Consider the following 18,705-nt stretch of genomic DNA (forward strand, 5'->3'; position numbering starts at 1 on the left):
GTCTAAGAGAGTGAAACTCTCTGTTTCTTGATCTATGTTTAACAAATATTCATTGAACACAGGCACTGTGTTACTAAGATGAGTAAGACATGGATGCTGCCTGCCTTCAAAGAGTTCATAGCCTAGTAAAGGAGACAAACAGACAAGCAGACAGTTACTACTGTAGTATAGGCAGGCCTGGCTCTAAGGATGAAGTGTTGCTCAAGACGTACTATTTCAGGAGGTAAGCTGACAAGTTGGGGAAGAACATCCAAGCCAAGGAGGAATGAGATAAACAGATAGATAGACAGATAGATGTATAGGGTCAGATAGATAGATAGATAGATGTATAGGGTCAGGAGTATAGAACTGTCTGCCCAGAGAACTATAAGCATCTCTGGTTTGTCCAGGGAACTCTAGGTGGCCTGGTATAGCTGCAGTGAGGACAGAGATTCCAAAAAGCCTATTAAAAATGGAATTGTATGGCACGTTACAGAGCTTAAATTTTATTCTGCAGCTGTTGAGGGAGCCAGTGAAAGAGAACAAGCACATGGGAGGACAGCAAGAGAGGGACAGAGAGGCAGGGAAGATGATAAGTAAGGCTAGTCTTAGAAAATCCAACTGAAAAAGAAATGGAGAGAATGAATAATTTAACTGTGGTGTACTTATACAATAATAAAGTACTGCTCAACAATAAAGAGGAATGAAATACTAGATACTTGTACACTCATATTCATAGCAGCATTATTCACAATAGCCAAAAAGTGGAAACCTAAGTGTCCATCAACAGATGAATAAATAAACAGAATGTGGTTTACCTATACAATGGAATGTTATTCCGTCTTAAAAAGGAAGGGAAATCTGTCACATGCTCCAACATAAATGAACCTTGAGGACATATGTTAAGTGAAATAAACCAGTCACAAAGAGACAAATACAGTATGATTCTACTTACATGAGGTATCTAAAGTAGTCAGATTCAGAGAGACAGAAAGTAAAATGGCAGTTGCAAGGGGCTGGGGGGAGGAAGGAAATGGAGGGAGCTGCGGTTTAAATAGGTATAGAGCTTCAGTTCTGCAAGATGGAAAGTTCTGGAGATCTGTTTAGAACAGCGTGAATACACAACACTACTGAACTGTACACTTAAAAGTGGTTACGATAGTAAATTTTATATGTTTCTTACCACAATTTAAAAACATTTAAATTATTTCTTAAAAAAAGAAATGAATACACGCCATAAAGAGGATGAATCTCAAAAATATTATATTGAGTTCAAGAAGTCAGGGGCCGGCTCCGTGGCCGAGTGGTTAAGATCACATGCTCCGCTTCGGCGGCCCAGGGTTTCATCGGTTCAAATCCTGGGTGCGGACATGGCACCACTTATCGGGCCATGCTGGGGCAGCATCCCACATGCCACAACTAGAAGGACGCACAGCTAGAGTATACAACTATGTACTGGGGGGATTTGGGGAGAGAAAGCAGGGGGAAAAAAAAGATTGGCAACAGCTGTTAGCTCAGGTGCCAATCTTAAAAAAAAAAAAAGTCAGACATAAAAGAGGACATACCATATAATTCTGTTTATATGAAGTTCAAGAACAGGGAAAACTAATTTATGGTGAAAGAAGTCAGAAAAGTGCACAGTTCTGGGGAAAAGAAGGGTCATAAGGGAACTTTCTGCGGTGATGGAAACGCTCTATGTCTTGATCTGGATGGTGACTGCACAGGTATATACATATGTAAAAAGTTGTTTAATTACACACTTAAGATTTTGCATGTTTTACCATATATAATGCCTCAATTAAAAGGAAACAAACACACGGTTTCAGCGGGTTGGTAACATTCTATTTCTTAAGGTGAGTGGTTCACAGATGAATCTCTATCTGAATCCCATCTAGTAAATTATCCCATAAGAAAGATGACGTATAGTCAAAACGCTGGTCAGAAATCTTCTGCCTCCTTCCACCCAGAATGAGCTCCAACCACAGATGGCTACTCCTGCCGCCTTTTCACTGGAGTCACCAAGATGAATGCAGGAGAGGAGAGACCAATGAGAACCAACTGTCCGGAGGTTCTTTGAGATTGAGAGTTTTCAACATATAGAAAATAGTGTCAAAAGAGACAGAAATTAATGTTCTTTGGTGCCCAGGGTAGTGACAGTGCATTAGCACACCATGTGTCTGACATCCCACTCACATGTTATTGGTTTTAAAAGAAATTATATAGAAACCAATTAGAAGAAACAAATCTCAAACTTCTTACAAGAGAAGCCCGTTTTGCTAGAGCACGCACAATATCTGGGTTCCAGGGAAAAATGTATAATCGAGGTAAAATTAATCAAAACCTACATAAAAAGAACAGCAAGAGACAGTTTAAGAAGAAAATCTTTCCTCAGTGTTAGAAACTCTTGAAGTCTGATCACTGAGTGCCTAATTCTGTTTATTATTATCTTTTACTATGTAACACTATATTTATAATTAGGCTGATCACACAGTAAAATGCAGATACAATTCATTTAACAATTAACCTACTGGTGCTAAAAATTCTTACCATGTCATTAACTGCCTGCTTAAAACACTGTCTCAGTTTCAGATTATCACACACCTTCTTTAAGAACCCAGGGGAAATGCAATGCACAAGGTAAGGCTTGTTTAGGGGAGAAATAGCAAGTAGTAGTGAGTTTCACATTTTTCTTCCCCCATGGACCCCAACTCAGAAGAGGCTTTATTGTGACCACCAAGCTTACTACTAATTAAAAGAAAAAACAGTAAAGAACATCTTCTTTCTCAGTAAAGCTCTCCCATCCACCCTCACTCCAAACTGCCTTTTTTACTTTCTTTCCCTGCACCATCTCTAATTTCTCATTAGAAAAAGAACTAATGCTTGCTACAATGTTTCTTCTTCTTTTTTTTTTAATATTTCAACTGGTAAATCTCTCTGCTGGGGTTTTGGGAGAGTAGGAGGTTAGAGGAAGATCTGAACCATTCTATGAAAGTTGTCATTCCTGATTTTTCTATAAAAGGATTTTATTTTTCTAGTCTGGCCCTGGCTGATGATTTGCCACCCACAGTTTTTTCTTCACAAATTTATCCTTTAAAAAGAGCTTTGCAGTTGATTCTTAAGGAATTTTTTCAGTCTTCAAGGCCATTTTACATAACAGCAGCAAGCCAAAACCCAGAAAGGGGAGAGATTATTCCCAAATCATCCAGCAAATCAGTAGCAGAGTCAGGATTAGATCAAAGCATCTGGACAAAAAATTTAGAAGGCATATTTACCAAATGTGCTGATGATACAAAGCTGCAAAGGAAAACCAATACACACAATGACATAATCAGGACTCAAAAAATACCCTGATAAAGTAGAATGATGGGTTGCAATGAACAAGATACTTTTAATAAGGATAAAGAACTTCATTTAGGTTAGTTTAAAAAAAATCAACTAAGATGCTGAGATTCATCAAAACAGTAATATTAGCTATCTCTGAATGATGAGATTTTAGATGATTTTTACTTTGTTCTTTGCACTTTTCTGCATTGTTTAAAATTTCTATAATGAGCAAGTAGCATTAAAAGAAATAAACCAGCACCACAAAGCAAAACACCACTACCAACTGAATAATTATGGGATAGGAGAGACTTAGCTTGACAGCAGGCTAACACTTTAAGCAGATTTGAAGGTTTTAGTGGGACCTAAGCTTGTTATGAACCAACAATGCAATTCAGCTGCTGAAAAACTAATACAATTGGTGGCTACAAATAAAATATGTCTGTATGCCAGGTGTTAATAGTCTCCCTATAATGTAAGCTACTCAGATCACATTTGGATCCAGTTCTAGGTGTCATTCAATCCAATAAACAATTACTGAATGCTTATTTGGTACAAAGCACACCCTAACACCATACTTAGGAGGTAAATTGGGAAGTTGGAATATGTCTAAAGGACGATCAGAGTTTGCCAGAGATTTTGAAACCATGCCATATGAACAAAGAAAAATTGAGAGAAGAAAGTATGCTTTGCCGACAGAAGGGCAGTAGTATACGTTTTAGCCCTTTGACGAAGTTCACATGTAGAAGAGCAAATTTTTTGATGTTGCATCTGAAGGTAGAAATAGAATCAATAGGTTCAAGTTATGAAGAGGAAGATTGCAACATAAGGAAGAAATTCTCATTTAAAAAATTGAATAGTCTTGGGGCTGGCCCATTAGTGTAGTGGTTAAGTTCATGTGCTCTGCTTCAGCAGCCTGGGATTTACAGGTTAGGATCCCACGCGCAGACCTAGCACTGCTCATCAAGCCATGCTGGGGCAGCATCCCACATAAAATAGAGGAAGGTTGGCACAGGTGTTGGCTCAGCAACAATCTTCCTCAAGCAAAAAGAAGAAGATTGGCAACAGACGTTAGCTCAGGGCCAATCTTCCTCACAAAATAAATAAATAAATAAATAATAAAAAAAATTGAATAGTTTATAGCCTAAATAAAGTATTAAGCACTATTTTACTAAGTGTTCAAGCAAAGGCTGGATATTACCCCAACAAATGAGATTTATGCTTTGGGAAAGAGACCAGGGTAGATGGCCACTTAGGTTCTTTCAGCTTTTAAGGTTCTGTGATCCAGGCACTGCTAATCTGCAACATCAAAGTCCAATAGAAAAGATATCTTAGGGGTCGGCCCTGTGGCCGAGTGGTTAAGTTTGTGCGCTCTGCTTCAGCGGCCCAGGGTTTTACCAGTTCAGATCCTGGGTACAGACATGGCACTGCTCATCAGGCCATGCTGAGGTGGCTCCCACATGCCACAACTAGAAGGACCCACAACTAAAAATAAATAAATAAATGTATACATACATACAACTATGTACTGGGGGGATCTGGGGAGAAAAAGCAGAAAAAAAAAAGATTGGCAGCAGTTGTTAGCTCAGATATCTTACCCATTCTAGTATAAATCTGAGAATTTAGAGTGATTAAGCTCCTATAAAGCCAAGAACACTTCTCTTTTTGTTCACAATAATCCAAAGAAACCTAATGTTTCATCTGCTGAAGAGATGCCTGTTTGGGTTTGCTAATAGGATAATATATTGCTACCCAATAGTAATGGCTTCTTCATTTCATTAGCAAATTAACAGTCTACTGTTCAACATGGTTAGAATACCAGAGTTCCAGCCTGACTTTTGGGAAACATAAATGGAGAGGGAAAAATAACGGATAAGATGAAGAAGTGTCCAGTTTCAAAAGACTACTTTTTAAAGTACCCTAGGTATGAGATGGAAAAGGGAAAGGAATTAAGGACCTAAACTATACCTACTGATTACATTTGTGGCTAGGCTTTATATAAGTTACAATCAGAAACCAGCATTTTGTGAACTAAGCATGATTAAATGTCTACATTTCCTAGCAAGAGTTCCTTCTGGGAAAAAGAAACACAAAAAACCCTTTCTCAGGTGAAAACACTTCTTTTGTAACCTTAGAATCAATAAAAATTAGGAAGCAGCACATCCCTAAAGGACCAGGGATAGTTGTACCAGCAAAAGCAGGCCATCTCCAGAGAGCCAAAGGATGGAGAGCTGGCTGAGAAAAGCCCAGGGACGATAAGCTTTGGACTGCTATAGACTCTAGCCCCTTCCCACCTATCACCCCATTATATAATGAGTCAATTGGAAATACCTTTCTTCCTGACCTACTAAGACAGACCAGCAATTCTAGGTCACCTTGAATGACCCTCTGGTTCTCAAATAGCATTTAGAAACAGTTATAAAGATACGAAAGCAGTGACAGAAACAGAAAAATAAAGAAATGCTCCTAGAACCACAAGCTTCTAAAGAAAGGATCCCAAATCTATCTCACGCAAACACACATTTCCTCTCACTGATTCTTTCTCTCTCAATCTCTCTTCCCAGGTTTTTGATGCTTACCTAAAGAAACTGGAAATAGCATATAGTAGGTCCCGCTGATTAAAAGATTTGGCAGAATAAAGGATATATGTCAGATGGCTCATCTCAGATACCATAAAAATGTTAATGCTAAGTTTAAAACCTAAAGTTAATTTACCACATCATAAAATTATAGGAAGGAGACTGAATTAATTACTGATAGGACAAGTGCAAATCAAAGGCCTTTGCTGTATAAATACACATTCACGGAAACAAAGAATGTTGTAAGACTGTAGACCTAAAGAGAGAGGAGAGAATTTGCTTTCCTGCCACTTGGGGGCCATTCACTCACATATCTAGGACCTAGAGCTAGAACATTCTGGAGGAAACTGCCAATCATACATTTCTCCTCTGGTGCTCTCAGCAATTTCATCTGCAACTGTCTGCTCAGAACAAAGTCCTTCCAACTTAGCTGAAGGCCCAGGACCCTTAATTATCTCTAGTTATCAGGAAGCAGCTACTCCATTAACACTGGCTTAGTCACAAAGGCAGTCCCTCCAAGTCACCTGCCAAAGGTTCAAGTAAGTACTGAGAATAATTAAGAAAGATAAAAAATTAATGTAATCAACAAGCAAAAAGACTGTCTAATTGTTTGCCAAAACAACATTCAAAGTAAGGTCACCAGATACATACAAGATCTCTCCCAACTAAGAATTACAAGGTTCTTCTAGTTGGCTGTGCACATTCCTTTAAAACCCTAGCCTTTACAACGGGTAAGGCCCCACATCTAGAAGGCCTCAACTAACATGCTCAGAGCATGCACCTAGAACCCACTAAGGAGTTCCTTCTATTTCACAGTCCAGTAGCTTGATTCAGGACAGAGGGCTGGGCTCAAGATTGACTCCTTTTCTCCTAGGAGTCATACTCCAGAAACAGTCCCTTATCTGAGCCAATAAAAACTGGCCACAATCAGCAACCACTACTTTGCTGGGGGAAAATGAGATGCAAAAGACATGCACAGAACAAAAAAATCTTCCACAAACCAATGCTGACTCTAGACATAAAAGAACACACTTAACAACTGCTTCATTAACTCACATCAAAGCACTGTGTCCTTCCCTCAAAGTTACATACCTCCAAAACAACTGTTAACCAATTACTGCTGCTACTTTTGTACATGTCCACTTTCCTTGTTATAAAGCTCAACATTCAGGCATCATGAGCCAATGAGCTCTGACTGAGAACAGGAAAAGAAATAGCTGTGGGCTACTAGCTCACCAAAGAATAGAGCAGAATCCAGAATGCTGTATTTAACACATACACGTGAGAAAATCTCTCACAAAGGAAATGTATGTATCTAAACTCTAAACACAGACTTTTTCCCCACTATCACGTAGTTCTAGCTCCAGATATGATAAACTGGAGAAAATTAGGGTCGTGTTTCTAACCATCCTTACTTCCTCAATAAATATATAAAATTCAACTTTTTAGTGTGTTCTTTGGCAAATAAAATTTATTGAAGTGAGTGTTGCATGTGCACGTTATTTAGAGCTACATAAGAGTAACATCTCTATATCTCACTGGAATCAAGTTACCATAAATCTGAACAGCTTCTGATTCTGAGAAGTTAGGATATATATGTTAAGCCCTAGAGGAACCACTAAGGAAATAACTTAAAAAAATAGTGAAAAAATCATTAAAGAAATCAAAGTGCTACATTATAAAACATTCACTCAATACAAGAGAAAGCAGCAAAGGAGGTACAGCAGTCCCCCCTTATCCATGGGAGATAAGTTCCAAGACCCCAGCAGATGCCTGAAATTGTGGATAGTACCGAATCCTATATATTCTATGTTTTTTCCTGTACATACACACCTATGATGAAGTGTAATTTATAAATTAGGTACAGTAAGAGAATAACAACTAATAATTCTGTAAAATATAAAAATTATAACAATGTACTTTAATAAAAGTCATATGAACATGGTCTCTCTCAAAATATCTTATTGTAGTATACTCACCCTTCCTCTTCTTGTGATAATATGAGATGATACAATGCCTATGTGATGAGATAAAGTGAGGTGAATGACGTAGGCATTGCGAGGTAGCATTAGGCTACTATTAACCTGCTGACAATGGTCAGAAGGAGGATCACCAAGCCATGACAATATTGATGGTTGCATGTCAGGAGCAGATGATGTCAATGGGTGGGGATCCAACAACAGGATGATTCACATCCCGGGAGGGATGGTGCAAGACTGCATCATGCTACTCAGAATAGTGCACAATTTAGAATTTATATATTGTTTGTTTCTGTAATTTTCCATTTAATATTTTCAAACTGCAGTTGACCACAGGTAACTGAAACCACAGAAAGCAAAACCATGGATAAGGGGGGACTTACTGTACAGAGGAACAAAAAAGATATGAGACACATAGAAAACTAGAAGTGAGGGGCCAGCCCGGTGGCACAGTGTTTAAGCTTACATGTTCTGCTTCAGCGGCCTGGGGTTCATAGGTTTGGATCCCAGGCACAGACCTACACACTAGTCATCACGCCATGCTGTGGCAGTGTCTCACACACAAAATAGAGGAAGACTGGCACAGATGTTAGCTCAGGGACAATCTTCCTCATCAAAAAAAAAAAAGAAAGAAAGAAAGAAAAGAAAACTAGAAGTGAAATGGGAGACATAAGTCCAATTATATCAATAACAACAATAAATGTGAATGGAATAAACAATTCAATCAAAAGGCAGAGACAGTCAGACTGGATAAAGTAAACAAGATCCAACTATACGTAATCTACTAAGACACGTTTTAGATTCAAAGATACAAATAAACTGAAAGTAAAAGAATGAAAAAAAGATATGTCATGACAGAAATGAAGGCAGAGACAATTCAACAATAAAAACTGAAGACTTGAATATCCATTCTTTAATAACAGATAGAAAAACTAGGCAGAAGACCAACAAGGAAATAGAAGACTTGAACAACACTATAAATCAACTAGACCTAACAGACATCTATAGAACAGTACACTCAACAATAGCAGAATATATATTTACCTCAAGTATATATGAAACATTCTCCAGGATAGATCATATGCTAGGTCATAAAACAAACCTCACTAAGTTTTAAAATGATAGACATAATACAAAGTATGTTCTCCAATCAAATTTCTGTTGCTGATTTATAATTTCATTCCATTGTGATCAGAGAATATACCTTGTATTAAGTCTATCATTTTAAATTTATTGAGGTTCGTTTTATGAAAGAGCAAACTAAACCTGAAGGAAGCGGAAGGAAGGAAATAAAGATGAGAGTAGAAATTAATGAAATACAGAATACAAAAGCAAAAGAGAAAGTCAATGAAATCAAAAGCTTTAAAAAGATCAACAAAATTGACAAACCTTAGCTAGACTCACAAAGAAAAAAGGAAAGAAAAATCAAATTACTAGAATCAGAAATGAAAGAGAGAACATTACTACCGGCCTTACAAAAATAAAAAAGATTATAAAGTAACATTATATGAACAAGTGTATGCCAATAAATTAGACAACTTAAATGAAATGGACAAATTCCTAGGAAGACACAAATTACGAAACTGACTCACGAAGAAAGAGACAATCTGAACAGATCTATAACAAGTAGAGATTGAATTACTAATTAAAAAAAGTACCTGTGACGCTGTGGTAGGCGTCCCACATATAAAGTAGAGGAAGATGGGCATGGATGTTAGCTCAGGGCAAGTCTTCCTCACCAAAAAAAAAAGGAGGAAGATTGGCGGTGGATGCTAGCTCAGGGGTAATCTTCCCCCCCCCAAAAAAAACACAAAAAAACCTGTGGAAGAAAGCCCAAGGCCTAATGGCTTCACTGATAAATTGTACCAAAGATTTAAGTAAGAATTAATACCAGTCTTTCACAAAGTCTTCCAAAAAACAGAAGACAAAGGACCACTTTCCCATCTCATTCTATGAGGCCAGCATTTCCCTGATATCAAAACCAGAAAAAGACATCACAAGAAAAGAAAACTACAGGGCAATATCTCTTATGAATATGGACATAAAAATCTTCAGCAAAATACTAGCAATCTGAATCCAGCAACATATAAAAAGAATTATACATCATAACCAAGTGGGATTTATCCTAAGAATGCAAGGTTGGTTTAACATCTACAAATCAATTTATGTAATATAACTATATCAATAGAATAAGAAACAAAAACCACACAATTGTCTCAATAGATGCAGAAAAAGCATTTGACAAAATCCAATGCCCCTTCATGATTAAAAATAACACTCAACAAACTAGAAATAGAAGGGAACTTTCCCAGCCTAATAAAGGGCATCAACAAAAAAATCCACAGCTAAATATTTTTAATAAATTAAAATACGAGAAAGAAAATTTAAAACCACCTATAATCCCTCCAACCAGAGATAAAAATACATTTGTTAGTATCCTTTCAGTTACCTGCATTTTCATTTTGGTCACATTCTCTTTTACTACAATCATGGCAAGAAGGCAGACTGCTCATATGAAAATAATAAAGCCAAAGTTTCATGATCAAACATCTCCTCAAAGCGCTAGAAGTGATAGAAAACACAAACTTTCCCCATCCAAACTATTTTCCCATCAATGAAGCCAAGATGCAGGCTAACAGACTAAGTTCAAGTCTTGCCCCTGATGTCAGCTTGTAAATAATATCATTGGTATCTCTGGTCCCTTCTAAGTCCACATGAGTGGGTCCAAGGGAAGTGACAAAGTTGGATGGAAGGGAGCTGACTGTCTAGAATGAAGTCCCATGTAGATCACGTGAATCGAGGCTGGTAAGACTCCCGGATTTGCACATTCAGGACAGCAATTAAAAAATATTAATAACAATAATGAACATTTATACAGCATTGGCTATGTGCCAGACACTATCCTAAGTGCTTTACATATATTGTCATTAATCATCTCAACCATGACACAGATTCCATTATTATGCTCACTTTATAGACGAGGAAACTCAAGCAAAGAATTGTTAAATAACTTGTCCAAAGTAAGTGGTAGAACTTAGACTCAAATTCAGACAACCAAACTCTAGAGTCTCGCTCTTAAACACCATGTTACACTATCTCTTAAACAAGCAGAAGAATGAGGAAAGCTAAAAAACAAAAAGGAATGCAGACCTGCAGAAAAAATGCAGAGTTTCCATTCTTATACCTTAGGTAAGTTCCAAATTCAGCCTGATTCAAACTGAGAAATCAGAGCCGTTATCATCTCAAAAAAGAAAAGTAGGTCTTGGGAAAAGTGGATATTCACATGCAAAAACATGAAGTTGGACCTTCACCTTAAACCACATAAAAACTTCACTCAAAATGGACCAAAGACCTAAATACAAGAGCTAAAACTATAAAACTCTTAAAAGGAAACATAGGGGGTAAACTTCATGACTTGGATTGGCAATGATTTCTTGGGTATAACACCAAAAGCACAGGCAACAAAAGAAATAAATGAATTGGACTTCAAAAGAAGAATGAGGAATTACTGTACAATGAGTACAAAATTTCAGTTGAGGAAGATGAAAAAGTTCTGGAGACGGCTAGTGGTGATGGCTGCACAACAGTGTGAATGTACTTAATGCCACAGAACTGCAGACTTGAAAACAGTTAAAACGGGAAATTTTATGTTATGTATATTTTCCCACCATTTTTTTTTTTTTTAAAAAGCAAAGTGGAAAAAGACCCCAAGGGAATTTCAGGTTGAAGTACAGAGGAGCTTTATGTGCTAAAGTCACACTCGCCTAAAAACCCAGCAGCTCCAACTAAAAGTCTTATTTCATTACAAATATCTGAGTCTCCTAAACCAAGACTTCTTTACTGTACTGCAGTTCACCAAGCCCAGCTGTGACCTAATGCAAAACCTCACTTTGCAGCATAAACCAAGTTAGGACAAAACAGATGATTAACCACATAGGATTCAGTGTTTGGTTTTTCATTTCTAGCTGCAGTCTTAAGAGATTAGGGAACAGCAACTATTAGAATAATATGCAATGCTTCCAGTCATTGGGGAAACAATATTATAGCAGCCTCATTTTGGTGCTTTGTTTTAATCTACATAATACTTTTCATTCTCTGTAATGGGAGATCAGCAGGGTCTGATTAACAGAAGAAAGGTCATTACTGATAAATTCTAACCCAGGGGATAATCTGAGCCTGCCTGCCACTTTAGAGCAGACAACTGAACTAGAAGATTATGTTCATGTACTCCTTGCTACTCAAGAGTCATCAGCCCAATGCCTCTGCTCCTCTCATTAATCGCTTCAGTCCATATTTACTTTTCACTAGACTAAATTGCATCCTTCAGCTGAAGTGCCTGGTGTCAAACTGCTCCTCCTCTCAACTCATCAGTATTTATCCATTCTGATAAAAGAACTGTGACTAAGGGGCCGGCCCAATGATGCAGCAGTTAAGTTCACGTGCTCTGCTTCAATGGCCTGGGGTTCACTGGTTTGGATCCCTGGAGCCGACCTATGCACCGTTTATCAAGCCATACTGTGGCAGGTGTCCCACATATAAAGTAGAGGAAGATGGGCATGGAGGTTAGCTCAGGGCCAGTCTTCCTCAGCAAAAAGAGGAAGACTGGTGGCAGATGTTAGCTCAGGGCTAACCTTTCTCAAAAAAAAAAAAAGAACTGTGACTAAGTAGCAAGTTTTGTAGCCCAAACAGGTGCACAGGCAAGGGAATTTGGGGTCACTTTGCCTGGCTGAGACCTCACATTCCCTTCCCAACCCTAACTCTGTGGCCATCAATAGCAAGTGTACTCTCCCTGATTACTGCCTGAGGGCCTTTTTTCCGGGACATTCATAATTCTATACACAGCTTGCTCCAAAGGGTGTTATGCTCAATGAACCCCCCCAACTAAAAGCTGCTAAGAGCTACTCTTGGTCCTTAGCCTCCCAGCAGAGTGTACATATAAAACTTCCTTTTTTTTTGGAGGGAGTATTTTTTAGGGTGAAGGAAAACAAAAGGAGGGGTGTGGGGAAGGGGACAACCTTAACACCGAAACAAAAAGACCAAAGAGCAAACAGGAACAAGAGGCAAACTCACTAGGTGAACACTTAGAGACTTACAAAGAAATGCACTAACTTCTCATTCCAAACCCCAGGCTTCTCATTCCAAACCCCAGGCTTGTCACTAACCATAGCAATATCTAACAAGACATTCTCAAAGAAAAACTAAACTTTAGCTTAATGCATTCCAAATAAAATTCCAAATTCCAAAAAAAATAATATATTAATCATAGAGTTCAAACTTTATCCACCTTAAGAAAATTACGGATCAGGAGAAAAAACTATTTGCAAGTGATTCAGCCACTACTTCTGTGAACAATCTGAGAACAGGATTGTGAACTTGGTGCTAACAAAATGCTCATTAAGTGAAAAGCATTAAGACGTTAACTTGAAGAGATTCATTAAGGGCTTCAAATTTCTTACCTTGAAAGTTGTTTGGTTGGATGAAGGTCAGTCAGATTTTAGTCTAACGTTTTTCTTTTTCTCTTTTGACTAATTAGCCTAACAGCAGACCTCTTTCTAACGTACAGGACCTCACTAGGGTAGCCTGCTAAGTGGTGGCAGGAAATATTTAGCATAGAAGTCTCCACGCAAAACTTCCCAAATGTTTTCCTTCCAGCCCTGCACATGGGCCCCCAGAGAATTTTTCCTTTTTAGACCAGTAGATCTGTAAAGGCATCTGAAGTAACAAATATACCAAGTGAATTTTAAAGGTAGAGCAATAATATTTTATTTTTATTGTGGCAAAGCAACAGAACAATCCTCCTATGGTGAGGAACACACGCAGGGCCCTGTACATTAATGATATCAGGTGTGCCAATAAAAACAGTTCTAAGCAGGGGCATTTTAAGAATCTCTGAAGGATCAAACAGGAAGTGAGAGATAGATTGTTTAAACACAAATAGTTTTGACAATTAAAGAACTAACATGACTAAGCCATGAAAGACAAGTGAAAAGCAAACAGACTGACACGTAAGCAAATTTAGGCCTCTAAGCATGTGGAAGTACTTTTAATTTTCACTGTCACAGTCTAAACTCTAAAGAGCAGAAAGGTCTGCAGTCTTTCTGCTGCCTTTCACCTGCTAGTGAGACACTATGTTAGGGTTGCCATTAAATGCAGTGTACCCCAGAAGATCCCAAAACATTTCTTGCAGCCATCATCAACTGGCAAACCAGTCTGAGAGGCCCTCCCAGCTGTTAGGTGTCTGAAAATTTCACATGCAACCCAATCCCTTCCCATGGCTATCAAAGAACATACTACAGGAGAGATGGCTAAGAGCTGTTCACTCTGCCTTAGAAATCCTTTCCAGGTGTGGGATCAGCACAAATAACCTTTATAAACAACAAAAGTAAATGTTGCCTACCATCACCATTTTGCTACTAAGCCTTTATATACTCTCCTTGATAATCAACTTGATGGTCAATAGTTAAATATCTCACAGTATCCCTGGGAAACCACAGGTTCAATTTTCTGACACAGTCTCCTATTTTCTAAACCACTCAGAGTTAATAGTGTCATGGATGTATAACACAAACTCTCAGAAAAAAGCAAAGGAGCATAAGGCAGAACTCATTACCGTTGGCTCAGTGGAATGCAGACTTCTTAAGCATACCATTTTTTTGCTCTCCGCTAAGAGAGGACTAACTCTGAGAAATGAAAACTCCCTGGACCACCCCCATTCAAAGCATGAAGTCTACCTACAAAGAAAAGCAAAACATCTTTTAAGGTTAAGGGTAACATCTTAACTTGTACAGAAGGAACAAATAAGGACATACTTAGGAAATATTCTAAGAAAGTCTCAAAATGCAAAACCTGAAAAACAGTAAGGCAATTCCTAAATAAATTAAACACAGAATTACCAACTGGTCCACCAATTCCACTTCTGGGTATATGCCCAAAAGAAGTGAAAAAGCAGTGACTGAACAAGTATTTGTACACCCAGTACAAATAACCAAAAACACAATAACCAAGAGGTAGAAACAACCCACCTGGGGTTTCATCAATGGATGAATAGATAAACAAAATGTGGCATATATATATATATATATATATAAGGAAATATTATTCAGCCTAAAAGGAAGGAAATTCTGACACATGCTGCAACAGGGATGAACCTTAAAGACATGTTAAATGAAATGACCAGTATTTTAAAGTTTACTAAATGTTTTCACATACATTACATTGTATAAGTCTCACAACCACTTCCCTGTGAAACAGTTGATATAATCATGATCTCCATTTTATAGTTAGTGAAAAGAGGTCCAGAGAAGCTAAATAACTTACTCAAGGTCACACATTAAGTGGTAGAGACAAAAATAAAAAATCGAGTTTCTCAGGCCGGCCCAGTGGCATAGTGGTTAAGTTCACGTGCTCTGTGTCTGCGGCCCGGGCGCTGCAGGTTCAGATCCTGGGCACAGACCTAGTACCACTCGTCAAGCCACACTGTGGTGGTATCCCACATAAAATAGACAAGATTGGCACAGATGGTGGCTCAGTGACAATCTTCCTCAAGCAAAAAGAGGAAGATTGGCAACAGATGTTAGCTCAGGGCCAATCTTCCTCACACACACACAAAAATCCAGTTTCTCTAACTCAAATTTCCATGCTCCTTTCAATACATCATGCTGAGTTTTCTGCTAGCCTTTGATGCTACTCTATAGAAGGAAGCATTATAGTATAGAAGAAAGAAGTCTGGACTTAGGAGTTAGAAGACCTATAATTAATTCACAGCTTTGCCACAAAACAATTGTGGGACTTTCTGCAATTCACAGTATCTTTAAGACATGAGTTTCCTCATTGGTAAAAAGTACATTTTTTTAAAGTTTATAATACACTCTATACAGTTTGATGATTGAAGAAGACAGTACACGAAATAGTAACACAAAGTTTAGGACTTAATAAGTGAAAATAAATGTCAGGAAGGAAAAAAAGTAAACTTTTGCAGGTATGCATCACCAATATTTTCCCTTCATCTGGCGTTAGTGTGATAAGTGACATTCAAACAAATCTTTCCCATGATCTCTTAAGAAAACTGACTGGGGGCCGGCCCAATGGCGCAGCAGTTAAGTGTACATGTTCTGCTTTGGCAGCCCAGGGTTCGCCAGTTTGGATCCCGGGTGTGGACATGGCACTGCTTGTCAAGCCATGCTGTGGCAGGCGTCCCACATACAAAGTAGAGGAAGATGGGCACGGATGTTAGCTCAGGGCCAGTCTTCCTTGGCAAAAAACAGGAGGATTGGTGGCAGATGTTAGCTCAGGGCTAATCTTCCTCAAAAAGAAAAGAAAACTGACTGGATCTTTTAATACTTTTGACATATACTCTTAGTCTAATTCATTATAGCAACAGTGAAGATGATGTAATTATTCTCTGCCGCAAATTCATCAAAGAAGTTTGAGGAGTGAAAATAAAGGTATAGGCCTGACAGAGAAAGAAGAGATCATGGTTATGGGCATCTACTCAAAGTTCAGCCCAGTCTTTCCTGGGCTATTCAGAAAAAGGACAGGCTACGTGCTTAAATCAGCTATTTGATGGCTCTTGGGAAGAATAGGGACAGCAATCAAGCCAGAAGCGGCTGAAAGGGAAAGCAACAAGGTAGGAGAAAAAGCAAGCATAAAGGAATGTGGATCAAGGAAACAGGCCCCAGATGAAAAGGGCTGCCTGGAAAGCCTAAGTAAATACATCAATAAATAAACACAACAGAAATTATACCCATATGCACTTCATACTCTAGCCCAGAATCTGGTGCTTCTTTCAAACACCCACATTTGTCATACTGCCCGTAAGTCACAAAGGGATATTTGGGAGAAGGTAGTTTATAATTTCTGGTTCTTGCAGAAAACCACATTTATCATAAGGCCTCACTACAGTATCTGGTTTTCTAGGTGCAGATATGCATTTATTTGTGAGATTTATAAAACTGTGTTTGCTGCAAAATGTCTCTGGGGTCAGGGAAGGCAGAACAACCTTCAATGCAATCTTGTTAGCACATCTCACCCCCATGCTCCCTCATCTCAGCCCTCCCACTGCACACATTTCACACTTTTCCTCTTGCTCCCAGATGTGCCAAACACTGTAGTAAATTACTGTAGGAACAAAACATTTTACCTTTAAAAAAAGAAAGATATAGAAATCAACACTGATTTTCAGCTATGTCACACATTAGAATCTATACCAAGTTGTAAATGTGTGTTCCTATTACTGGGAATGTCTGGCAAGGCTTATATCTGGAGCTAAATCAAGTTTCCCCATCTGTTGGGTTTGCCTCTTTTACTCAAAGTTAATTTTTCAATTGTTTGCAAGAACAATTTAATAACTATTGAGAAAATGGAAAAATGATGGGCACAAAGGGAGAAAGGAATGTAAAAAAGTCAGCTTTAGGTTTCATAATATTGAGAGCACATTCTCTCCACCTACAAACAGCTCAGTCCTGTGAGTGTGTGGTATTTCCTCAAGACCCTAAATCATCTCCATGTCTGACTCCATTTTATCCAATACATACAGCACTCTGTAACTGCCTTCTGTTTCATAAGGAACCTAAAATGACTTAGCCCCGTGAGCTCCATTTGCCTCCATTTACCACAAATAGAAATAGCCATGTAAAGCGAAACATCAAAGTTCCAGATCCCCATGAGTCATTCATTGAACTCATGGAGAATGGCAGAAAAAAGTTTTCAGATGGCCTACACACAGAAAATACTTTGGCAACAAAGATGACTGAAAAAGGCTTGCAACCATCTCTCAGTAAGAAAATTCAGAGAACGGCACTGTGAGCTATTTCAATACGACAAAATGAAAGTCTCATATACTCCTGCTTTTCTTGATCAAGTACGACAATGTCTTCCACTCCTACAGACATCGGGGCTTAAAATAATAGTGCTGTTCAACACATTTTACTTAGAAAGGTACAATAAACCAGATGAGGCAAGGAACTCTGAAAGAGATAAATTCTCTTTCCTTACCTGATATTGACCAATGCATGGGTCACCTTGCTAGCTGCTTCTTTCCACTGGCCTGCATTGGTAGAAAGCCTCAGGACTGTAAAGGGGGAAAGAACAAAGATCTGTCAGACCCTTGGTAAAAAACACAAATATGAGGAATGAAGACATATCTCAGAATAGCACTATTAGAATAACCAAACAGAGCATGTGCCAATCTTCTGTTTAAAACATTTTCATCCTAGAGAAAAATATAAAGGCTTGTTCACAACTATTTTCTTCTCTTTTTTTCTCTTTTTTTCACTTTCTATCAGAATACTCTATTCCTTCTTTGCCATGTGTTCCCCTCCCTCCACTCCTTGCTAATAGGTTTCCATACTTAGTTTTTGCATTAGTTTAAAATCTACACTGGGTGGGGGAGGGGGTGGCCACGTGCCAGAGTGGTTAGGTTCGCGCCCTCTGCTTAGGCGGCCCAGGGTTTCGCCGGTTCGAATCCTGGGCGCGGACATGGCACCACTCAGGCCATGCTGAAGGCGGCGTCCCACATGCCACAACTAGAAGGACTCACAACTAAAAGTACACAACAGTGTACCAGGCGGCTTTGGGGAGAAAACTGAAAAATAAAATCTTTAAAATCTACACTGGGGTGGTCATGTGAGGATAACCTGGCTGCCACATTTATCATTTCCCTAATGGCCGGAGCTGATTTGGTGGAATTGGTTGGCTAACTGTCCCCTCCTGCTTCACATATAACTTTCTCCTAAAGGTCTAAGCTGAGTCAAACAGGACAAAAAAGCTTGCCAGATGGACAGTGGTCATGTTTCAATCAAGGAGTAAGCTGTTTTAGCTCCTCTGACATAAATGTGCGACCTGCAACA

General features: G+C 38.6%; 1 protein-coding gene across 7 annotated transcripts in view; it reads right to left on the reverse strand.

The window, feature by feature from the left end:
* Positions 1–18,705, reverse strand: part of ARMH3 (armadillo like helical domain containing 3) — a 170,133-nt gene that overhangs the window by 63,297 nt on the left and 88,131 nt on the right. For all 7 annotated transcript variants that reach the window (XR_006887570.1, XM_046654251.1, XM_046654249.1 and 4 more), the window contains one exon: positions 17,852–17,927. Coding sequence is in view for 6 of the 7 variants with exons in the window: in XM_046654251.1 (XP_046510207.1) it covers positions 17,852–17,927 (76 nt within the window). In the remaining variant the exon portion in view is untranslated. The remainder of the gene's footprint in view (positions 1–17,851; positions 17,928–18,705) is intronic.

The sequence above is a fragment of the Equus quagga genome, chromosome 2, assembly GCF_021613505.1.
Source record: "Equus quagga isolate Etosha38 chromosome 2, UCLA_HA_Equagga_1.0, whole genome shotgun sequence".
Taxonomy (NCBI): Eukaryota; Metazoa; Chordata; class Mammalia; order Perissodactyla; family Equidae; genus Equus; species Equus quagga.